This window comes from Cryptomeria japonica, chromosome 5, assembly GCF_030272615.1.
Source record: "Cryptomeria japonica chromosome 5, Sugi_1.0, whole genome shotgun sequence".
NCBI lineage: Eukaryota > Viridiplantae > Streptophyta > Pinopsida > Cupressales > Cupressaceae > Cryptomeria > Cryptomeria japonica.
In genome coordinates this window covers 809,564,776-809,576,921 of record NC_081409.1, presented here as the reverse complement: position 1 = coordinate 809,576,921, position 12,146 = coordinate 809,564,776, and the positions used below count along the sequence as shown (strand labels likewise).

The following is a 12,146-nucleotide window of genomic DNA, read 5'->3' as shown; positions in this document are numbered from 1 at the left end:
TTTTATTTCTTTACTTATTTTTTTCTTCAAATAATTGTATGATTTTTCATAAATTAAAATTAAATTCCCAAGTCATTTTTTAAGGGAAAATAGAGCAATAATAACTAATCATTTTACTCAGCCACTGTAATATGATTTAATCAATTGTTTGAAGCCAATGTTTTTAAAACAAGAATTTTAATTAGCATAATCAAGGTTTAGTTTTTTTCCCTTAGAATAAATACTTGTTAGTTGCTTTTTATTTTGATAGCCAAAGCTTTAGGAGTCAAATTAAATTTGAGTTTGTTCTTTATGTAATGAATATTTGTGCACATAAGGCACTTGGTTTAATGACAAAGTTGATGTTGGAGGTACCTAATGATTTTAATGTATAGTTTAAAACAAAGGAAATTTAGTACACAAAAGAAAACTTTGGTCAATTTTTTATTTTTTTATTTAAAGAGTTATTTTCTTAAAATGGTTATATTAATCTTGGCTTTGAAGAAGTCTTGCCTTTTATTATAGTTATTTATAATTCTACAAAATAAATATGACTATTATTTTAATTAAGATATCTATATTAATTAATATTATACATTTTTTAATGTAATATTTATTTAACTTTCTTTATAAATATAAATTTACAAGTGGTACGATTAATATTTTAAATTTATATACATACCAAAAAAATAACATCTACTTTTAAATAATAATAATTTTTATTTAATTTTGAAATTTATGTTTAATTTTTTTTAATATTTATATAGAATCCAAAACCAACAAACATTTAAAAAAACTAAAAATAAGAATTATGTAACTTTTTATTTACGGAGAGTTGTTTTATAATTTTAATTATTTACTTAAATTTTTTGTACAATTTCATTTATTTTTGAAATATATTTTCACGATATTTAAAATTATTTTATTTCATAAACTAAAATTAATTTTATTATAATTACATTTTGATTGTGTTTAAATCCATTTTATTTTAATAAAATAAAATTATTTAAAACAAAATTATTTCAAAGAAAATTATTTCTATTGATTTTACTATAAAACAAATTTCAAAAGTAAATTCCATACTATTATATAAAACTTGTTTCTAACATATTTCATCAAATACTTATATTTATTATTAAACTAATTTTCAACATACTCCATTGCATATTTATATTTATTATTAAAACTTGTTCAAAACATTTTTTTGATTGATAATTGACTGAAGCCCATAAGATGTAAGATATATTTTTTTGTGACATCTCCTTGAAAAGTACAACCAACTAAGATTGTACCAACATTTAATTTAATATTAAAACTATTTAAAAATTTTAATTTTTTCAACTCTTCATTATATTATTTTAAAATTCCATAAAACATATAATAGAACACAGTTATTGGTCATAAGCAAACTATTCTTACACTCAATCCATCTCCTAAAAAAATATGATACAATTAATTTAAACCCATTTAATTAACGGTAATTGATGTTTTTGGGGATTCGCTAATTGAAGGACGCCTTCTAACTCATGTTGAGCTATTCATTAAGTCGAGAGGCTTCTACAATGGCAGCAAATTTATGCATCAACATTTGGGGTTTTCAATAATTTCGATGGTCATTTGGTTTTCAATTATTTAAGGTTTAAAATAATAATTAATTAATATAGAATGTACAGTAATTAATAGATTAATAGATTTGGTTTTCAAAACCGTTACGAGACAATTTCACTCCATCGGATAATAAAAAATTGCAAAAACAGTAATGCATCATTCTTTGAATTGTAGTCTTGTCATTGGCAAAAGTAATTTGGAGATAGAGAGGGATCAATTGTGCAGTTTCAACGTCAGATAGAAGTATGTGATATTGTTGTAGGTTTGTTGAATATGAATTAATGAGTCTATTTTATTTGCAAAATAATTACAGAATCATCAACATATTAATATTCAACTTTTTGAAAACTACTTGAATTAGTTCTTCATTAGATTTATATCCCTTTTCTATTCCCTATAAAACCCACAGAAATTAAATTTCATGTTAATCAAAACAAATCTTATCACTTAAGTTCCCTACATGTTACAGTTGTGTGATGTCGGGTTTGTTTGAATTCTTTTGATATCGGGTTTGTTAGAATTATCAATGCAATCCCCTATACTCCTATGGGTTGAGATCGGATTGGTTTCGCTTTTTCATCTTCCCTGGAAGTCAAAGTTGTATAAATAGAACTACACAATCAAATATGCAAGTAATGCTACACATTTGCCTGACACATTGTTACAAGCTTGATGATCCCTCCAATCATCTATAAATAGAGGATATCTTGCAAGTATTTTAGAAATGACAATACCTCTTTCACTACGTTATCTCTCGGATCTGAAGGAAGTCATTTTTTTGTGGGAACTCGCATCCAACTGGCAACAGCCCTATGATGTGGCATTTTGTGGAATCACCATCCTTCCACCAACCGATTTGGAAAATATTTTGGGTCTATAATGTAATGTGATCTTACCCTATTTCACCCACTTTGTATTTCTAGTTACAGACCTCTGAGGTGATTCGTTATCTAGAGGAAGGACATAAATAAACGATACAAAAATAGAGAACAAAAATACACACCTCTAAATTAGTAAGACTTCAAATAATGGAAGCTTATAAAGAGTGTTCCATTGGTTCAACCTTAAAATATTATGAATTAAACGACACTAACATTAGAATTCAATTATATATATTATTGTTACAATCTTAAAGTTATTCGAGTTCTTCCATCAATCTGTGGAAACTCATACATAGATATATATTTATTCCCTTCTTAGAGAAATTAACAACATACTCCATCAGTTTAAAAATAGTTTGGTTGTCTCATCTATTATGTAGATTTTTTTCAACTGCTCCATAATCTCTTAAGTCTAATTATAGAAATATTTAGATTTCTTAAAATATGAAGTATAAAAGTTATTCCAGTTGTTCCATCAACATGATATATATTTATTCTCTTCTTAAAATATTATGATAAATTAAACGACACTAACATTAGAATTCAAGTTTATATATTGTTGTTACAACCTTAAAATTGAATTGTATGCAAAGCTCATTACATGGGAAAAAGATTGGATGAAAATATTGAGTAGTTTTAATGAAGTTTAATCTACTTAAGAATGATAAAAAGAAAAAGTAAGAAATTAAAAAAGTTAAAAAATAGATATCCTATTTTCAATGCATCATTTTATTTTAATCTCTCTTTAAAAATGAAAAATGGATATCCTATTTTCAATGTGTCATTTTAACTAATAATTTTTTGCAATGATATGTAGTGCAATGCATGGCGAATCCAAATTAACCACCTATTTGATATGAAAGTAGATTTTTTATGTTATTATTCAAGGGTAGAGGAGGTTTGACCTGGATTTGGGGTTGTAGAGGGATTCTTTAGCATTTATTCATTTGTGAATTTTTCCACTGGATTTGGGGTTGCAGAGGGATTCTTTAGCATTTATTCATTTGTGAATTTTTCCAGGTTGACATTTATAGAAACATATGTGGTAGAATCTATGTTTTCATTATCTTTATGAATAGCTTCTTTCCAATTTTAATAAACTCATTTGAATTACACAAATGAGGAGATCAATGCATTGGAGAAAGAATGTAAGATGCCAGTGAGAGTTGTAAATCTATTTTACAACTAATTATTGGTTCATTTAACAATTAAAAACAATGAATTTATTTAATTTAAAAATCTGAAATGATTTGCATGCAAAAAGAAAAGAAAGAATAAAAATGTTTCAAAATGTTTCTTATATGTCTAAATTAATTAAAGGTTATGAGTAAGATAATTTTACTTATAAGAAACTTTGAACTATTTTAAAATGTCTATATTTTAATTATAATAAACTTTGAAGCTATTTTAAAATGTATTTATTTCATTAGAACAAAGTTTCATGGTAATCATTTCATTAAAAAATTCAAATAAGGAAAAACAATATTCATAAGAAAAGTACATAATATTAAAGACTTTTTTAATATTTTATAAAAAATAACAATAATTTTTATGAATGCATTATCCTACAATAGTTACCTATTTATAGCCTTACCTTAACACTAAACTCTAATTAACTATAACCTTAACCCCTAAACCTAATCTCTCTAAATAAATGTAAACCATAACCTCAATGCATTGGAGAAGGAATGTAAGATGCCAGTGAGAGTTGTAAATCTATTTTACAGCTAATTATTGGTTCATTTAACAATTAAAAATAATGAATTTATTTCAATTTAAAAATCTGAAATGATTTGCATGCAAAAAGAAAAGATAGAATAACTTTGAACTATTTTAAAATGTCTATATTTTAATTATAATAAACTTTGAAGCTATTTTAAAATGTATTTATTTCATTAGAACAAAGTTTCTCGGTAATCATTTCATTAAAAAATTCAAATAAGGAAAAACAATATTCATAAGAAAAGTACATAATATTAAAGACTTTTTTAATATTTTATAAAAAATAACAATAAGTTTTATGAATGCATTATCCTACAATAGTTACCTATTTATAGCCTTACCTTAACACTAAACTCTAATTAATTATAACCTTAACCCCTAAACCTAATCTCTCTAAATAAATGTAAACCCTAACCCAATCTTAAAGTTAACTCTAATCATATAGTTTTTAATTTTTTTAACTTATATCATAAAAGTTTAAACCCTTAATTAATTTTTTGTTTTGATTACCATTAGGTTTGATAAACATTCAAAAGCATACTCTAATAATTTCAAGTTCTATAAGTTTTAGTTTTAAATTTATTCTAAAACTAATTGTTGATTCATTTAACAACATTTAAAAATAAATTTATTTTAATTTTAAAATTTGAATTGATTTTCATGCAAAAACAAAAAGGGTAGAATAGAAATTTTGTTAATATATTTAGATTAATTTCTTTTCTTTTTTCAATTTCACAACTAAAATCATACTCTAACAATTTAATATCAATTAACTTTTACTAATGCCTTTAGAGTATAAGTTTAACTTTTATTTTAAAATATATAAATAAGGAAATAAAATATTCACAAGAAAATTATATAATAATAAAGATTCTTTTGATATTTAATAAAAAATGATTATAAGTGTTATGAATGCATCATCCTACAATAGTAACCTACTAGCCTTACCTTCAAACTAAACTCTAATTAACTATAACCTTAACTCCTAAACCTAATCTCTCTAATTGAATGCCAACCCTAACCTAACCTTAAAGTTAACTCTAACAATATAATTTTTAAATTTTTAAAACTATATCATAAAGGTTAAACCCTTAATTAATATTTTGGTTTGATTACCATTAGGCTTTGATAAACATTAAAAGCACACTCTAATCATTGAAAGAAAACTAAGTTTAGTTTTAAATTTAATCTAAAACTAATTATTGATTCATTTAACAACATTAAAAAAATGCAAACCCTAACTATAATGAAAACCTTACCATAATAAAACCCTCACCTTTACAATATCTATAATCTAGACCTGATTGAACTCTAAACCATAACTTGACCCTAAACTTAAATATAACCCTAACTTCACCCTTACTACAATCCTAACCCTAACCCTTAACACTAACACTTAACCTATGATACAAACCCTAACCCTTGAGATAATCCTTTAAAACATAATCCTAATCCTAAGCCTAAACATAATCTTAACCCTATCCCTAACCTTAACCCTAGCCATGATATAAATCCAAACCCTAACCATTAGCCTAACCCTAACAATGATGTAAATCCTAACTACAATCCTAACCCTAACCCTTAAAACCGTAACTCTAAGCCTCTAATATAAACCTTAAACCCTTAATCCCAATCCCAATGTTGTGATATAAACCTTAACCCTAAACACAAAACTAACCATAATCGTAGATCCTAATCCTAATCATAATCCCATGATATAAAGCCTAACCCTAGAAATAATCATAACAATAACACTAAATACTAATCCGGACAACAATTGTAAACTTAACCCTAACGCTGGTGTAAACCCATACTACAATCGTAATCCTAATAATTAACCTAACCCTAAAAGTGATGCAAACCATAAATATAAATTCAAACCATAACCATAACAATAAATATAAATCCTAACCCTAGACACAATCCTAAATGTAACCCTAAATCCTAAGCCTAACCATAATCTTAACCCTTTCCCTAACCTTAATCCTAACCATGATATAAATCTAAACCCTAACTAGTAGCCTAACCTTAACAATGATGTAAACCCTAATTATATTCATAACCCTAACAGTTAACCCTAACTCTAACCCTCTAATATAAACCCTAACCCTAACATTATGATATAAACTTTACCCCTAAACATAAAATTAACCATAATCGTAAATTCTAATCCTAACCCTGGTCCTAAGCCTATGATATAAACCCTAACCCTAGAAATAATCATAACATAACATTAAATCCTAACCCTAACAATAATCGTAACCCTAACTCTAACCTGAAACCCTAAATCCAAAACCTAACCATTAACCTAACCCTAACAATGATGTAAACCCTTACTACAATCCTAACCCTAACCATTAACCTAACCCTAAAAGTGATGCAAACCATAACCATTAGCCAAACTCTAACCCTAACCATGTTGTAAATCCAAACTATACCCATTAACTTAACCCTAACAATGATATAAACCATAAACATAATCCTAATCCTAACCCTAAGCCTATGATATAAACCCTAACCTTGGACATAATCCTAAACATAACCCTAAATCCTAAGCATAACCACAATCTTAACCCTAACCCTAGCCTTAACCCTAACCATGATGTAAATGCAAACCCTAACCATTAACCTAACCCTAAAAGTGATGCAAAACACAACTATAACCCTAACCCTACCCTTAACCCTAAGTCTAACCCTATTATATAAACCCTAGCCCTACACATAATCCTAAGCATAACCATAAATCATAAGCCTAAGCATAATCTTGACCCTGACTCTAACCCTAACCATTAACATAAACCTAAGAATGATGTAATATCTATCTACAATCCTAACCCTTAACCTTATGATATAAACCCTAACCATAGACATAACCCCAACCATAATTCTAAATATTAATCCTTTAAACCACAATCATAAACTTAACCATAACCCTAACCTGATGCTAATCCTAACCCTAAATGTAAAACTAACCATAATCATAAATCCTAATCCTAACCCTAATCCTAATCCCATGATATAAACCCTAAACCTAGAAATAATCATAACAATAATACTAAATCCCAAGCCTAACCATTAACCTAACTCTAACAATGATATAAACCCTTACTGTAACCATAACCATAACCATAACCATAACCATTAACCTAACCCTAAAAGTGATAAAAACCATTACTATAACCCTAACCCTAACCCTTAACCCAGAGTATAACCCTATGATATACATCCCAACCCTACACATAATCCTAACCATAATCATAAATCCTAAGCCTAAACATAATCTTAACCCTAACCCTAACCCCGACTCTAACCATTAACCTAACCCTAACAATGATATAAATCTATCAATAAGCCTAACCCTAACCCTAATCCTATGATATAAATCCTAATCCTAGACATAATCCTAACCATAATTATAAATGTTAAGCCTAACTGCAATCTTAAACCTAACCATAACCCTAACCATTGTGCTAACCCTCACCCTAACATGGTGATGTATAAACTGCAACCCTAAACATAAAACTAACCATAAATGTAAATCCTAATCCTAACCACAATCTTAACCCTAACCCTAATAATGATGTAAATCCAAACCCTAACCATTAAACTCACCCTAACAATGATGTAAGCCCTACCTATAATCCTAACCCTAACCCATAACCATAGACACCCTAGCCCTATGATATAAAGGTCCTAACCCTACATATAATCTTAACTATAACCCTAAATCCTAAGCCTAACCATAAATTTAACATTAATTGTAAAACTAAACATGATGTAAATCCAAACCCTAACCATTAACCTAACCATAAAAATTATGTAAACCCTAACACTAATCCTAAATCTAATCCTTAACCCTAACCCTAACCACAATCATAACCGTAACTTGATGATATAAACTCTAATCATAGAGATAATCCTAACCATATACCTAGAAATTAAGCCTAACTAGAACCTTAACCCTTACAATGATGTAAATCTAAACCCTAACCATTAACCTAACCGTAACAATGATGTAAACCCTAATAATAATCCTAACTCTAACCTTAACCCTAGACATAATCCTCACCATAATGATAAATCCAAAGCCTAACCACAATCTTAACCCTATCCCTAATCCTAACCATGAAGTAAATCCAAACCTTGATCATTAACCTAACCCTAACAATGAAGTAAACCCTAACTATAATCCTAACCCTAATCATAGCCCTATGATATAAACCATAACCCTACACATAATCTAACCATAACCCTAAATCCTAGCCTAATCACAATCTTAACGCTAACCGTAACACTAAACATGATGTAAATCCAAACCCTGACCATTAGCCTAACCTCAACAATGATGTAAACCCTAACTACAACCATAACCCTAACCCTAATAGCAAGACAAAATGAACTCTATTCCTTATTGAAGTAGGCCTACTATTTTAAACCAAATCAAATCCTAACCCTAATAGTAAACCATAATGAACCCTAATCCTTATTGAATTAGGCCTACTATTTTGATTCCAATCCTAAATATAATTATAAATCTAGAATTGAACCAAATGGATATATAATTTGAAATTAATTTTTGTCATGTCTTTCAATTCATGCTGGGACTGCTACTAGCCTATATATATTTAATAATATATATAGAATAAGTCGAGAGATATTCTTCTCGAGGCGCCTATTGCCATTTAAAATAGGTGCCTCTATAAGGATATCTCTCGGCTTATTCTATATATATTATTAAATATATATAAGCTAGTTTCCTTCCAGGGGGAGTATTTGTTTAGGTTTTTTTCACTTAATGTGGGAGTAAAAATCGGCAGCGTTCTTCACAAACTCTAAAACCATTTAGGCGAAAAACGGAGGAACGGAAATCATTACGGAAATGGAATCCGTCGAATATAGAAACCTAGAAATGACAGCAGATTGAGAGGACGAATATTGTGGGTCCCACGGGCCCGGCCACCCAAGCAGGCAATGCTCTGCTTCGAGTGTGCCGGTTAAGACAGGCCCGGCTGGCCCTGAAAAACAATTATATATAGAGGATGGAATGCCTTATGCTGTGTGTTATCAAGACGAATAGAGTTTGAGGCGATGGAGAGTGCAATGATATCTTTGCCAAAATTCTCGCATGCACGCAGCACAAATCAATGGCTTCCATTAGATTTGAAGCATCAGGTTCTATGTCCAGGCAAAGTGAGGAAAACTCACGGTGCTTGCGCAAAGAATTTAGCATCAATGCGTGTTCGTTGTGAGAATAGAGAAGACGGTCGCTTGGAAATGGACCGCCGCCAGTTGCTGTTATCTTCGTCGACATTGGGCGTTTCGGCTCTAACGAGCGGGAAGGCCATGGCGAAGCCATTTCCGGCGCCTGATCTGTCTAAGTGTATTTACCCCACTGATCTTCCAACAACGCCGTGTTCGTCCTCCAGTTTTTCTGCATTTCCGGAGGGCGGGTGCTGTCCTCCATTCAAGGAGGGAGAAACTGCCGTGGACTTCGAATTTCCGACGTCTCTGCCGATGCGGACGCGTAAAGCAGCGCATCGGGTGGACGCGGAGTTCATCGAAAAGTACGATAAAGCAGTGGCGGCAATGAAGAAGCTCCCCTTAGATGACCCTCGGAGTTTTCTCCAGCAAGGCAGAGTGCACTGCGCATATTGCAACGGAGCCTACAAGGTGGGATCAGATGCTGTGCAGGTTCACAAGTCATGGTTTTTTGCGCCTTTCCATCGCTGGTATATCTATTTCTACGAGCGCATTTTGGCATCTCTCATCCAAGATGATACCTTTGCGCTGCCATTCTGGAACTGGGACCACGTGGATGGGATGACGATTCCTCCCATGTTCACGGAGAAGTGCCGCTCCTTATACAACAATAACAGGGATCCATGTCACCAGCCTCCCACGCTTCTGAATCTGGCGGCAGCAACCAGCTGCGTATCAGGCGATGTGGATGCCACCTATTCTAACATCTATAACCACATGGTGTCTGGTGCGGGAACGGCAGAGCTCTTCCACGGTGGGCCTATTCGGTGAGCTAGATTTCTTACCATTTTTTTAATTTAATTAAAATAATTTAAAACTGTTAAATAGAAATGATAATACATAATCTTTTAATATCTGACTCCACTTGCTACCATTAATACTGGTTGAACTGTCAGGTACGAGGGCGAAAACACAGGTTCAACGGGAAAGCTGGAAGCTTCTCCGCATAATCTTGTGCACCTCTGGGGCGGCTCTCCCGGTAACCCACACCGTGAAGACATCGGCAGCCTATATTCGGCAGGCAAAGATCCTCTGTTCTATTCCCATCACTCCAACGTGGACCGCATGTGGTTCATCTGGAACACCACATTGAAAAACAAAAACTTTGATGACAAAGATCTTATGGAGACAGAGTTCCTGTTCTACGATGAGAATAAGCAGCTTGTAAAGGTTAAAGCCGGTGATTGTTATGACATAAGCAAGCTTAGGTATCAATACGAGGAAAGAGAGCTCCCCTGGTTGACTAAGGGACGGTCATTGAAGAAGGCCGGAAAGGTCGCTGCTAAGCCTAGAACATTAAAAACCTTTGAAAAGGCTGTCGATGACAAGGCCAAGAATCTGTCGTCTCCCTTGACCTTCAAGGTTGAGAGGCCGAACAAGAGTCCTGGAAAAGGGCAGGTGGAGGTTCTTAAGATCGAGGGAGTGGAGACTGACAGAACGGGATTTTCAGCGTTCGAAATATTCATAAATTTTCCGGAGGCTAACTCCGGCACTCCCTTTAATAGCCCTCATTATGCAGGCTCCTTTACTACTCTTGGGCACGGCATCATGACAGAAGAATCTATGAAGTCAATGACTGCCAAGGAGACTTTCAAGATTGGGATTTCTGAGACGCTGGAAGATTTGGGCATAGAGAATGATGATGAAATACTCGTTACACTCGTCCCAAAGTCAGAGAAAGATTTGGCTACGTCTCCCATTACCTTTACTTCCATAAAGATTGAATATGTTAGCAAGTAATATCACATACTCAGAACAAGGGGATTACTGCCTTTTACGCTTTCCTCAAATTGCAGTAGCATTTTAGGAAGTATATTAGTAAGTAGATGTTGTGTCATGTTTTCTAATGTCTTATGACATTGAAGTGTGGAAGTTTTACGTTTGATAATGTTACAGTTAGTTTTTCTTTGTTTTAGCTGAAAGAAGATGGCAACTACTACAGACAGTTGCAGAAGCTCAAGTATCTGTTTTTGGAGCTTCGCGATGAGAATATTAGGTGTGCCACTGTTATTTAAGCTTAAGATGTAATAGTTTTACTGTTAGTGTAATAGCATCCTTTTGTTACCTATGGTCTTTTTATTGGTCCTCTTATTGTGAGACTTCATCAGCCTTGTGTGGGATGCTTATAACAGTGGTTCTTGGTTGATAATGGTTCTTTTATATAGTGTTTGTTAATATTATTCGCTGTTTTTTTCTTATTGCAGCACCTGTTTTCTTTATGTACTTTTTATATCAGAAATGCATGTGAACATAGTCTATCCTAGTGTCCCAGCTGAGGGTTTTCGTCCTCTAACCAATGGATAAATTCCAACAACATTATGTTATATTCACCAAAACAAAGATACACAAATGAAGACTCAATCTCCTTTTTAATTAATGGTAACTTTATGGTTTTCCCTCTTTTTTTCCGTCTTTGTTGTTTACAATGTCGTTATTCTCCATGTTTTGTAACCTCACTGTCTATTACTATACCCTTCCAACTATTGATCTCCCCTGCGCAATCATAGACGCAAACAATTTGTCTTCTTGGCAATGCTTCCTCTGTTTTCAATCTTTTACATAGACCTCTTTCTTTCATATCTCATGTTTCCTCTCCTTTACAAGTTCTCTTTCTTTCTATAATGGTATAGAGAAAGAATATAGCTGCATAGCTAAGTCAGTGAAGGTGGGTAAGAAAATCACCCTTCCTATAGTGGA

At 31.8% G+C, this 12,146-nt stretch overlaps 1 protein-coding gene across 1 annotated transcript; it reads left to right on the top strand.

Moving 5' to 3' along the window:
- Positions 1 to 9,245: 9,245 nt before the first annotated feature.
- Positions 9,246 to 11,609, top strand: LOC131042310 (polyphenol oxidase I, chloroplastic). Its single transcript, XM_057975661.2, has 2 exons — positions 9,246 to 10,216; positions 10,346 to 11,609. Exons 1-2 carry the CDS (start codon positions 9,279 to 9,281, stop codon positions 11,187 to 11,189), a joined length of 1,782 nt encoding a protein of 593 aa, XP_057831644.2. The 5' UTR covers positions 9,246 to 9,278; the 3' UTR covers positions 11,190 to 11,609.
- Positions 11,610 to 12,146: the final 537 nt, after the last annotated feature.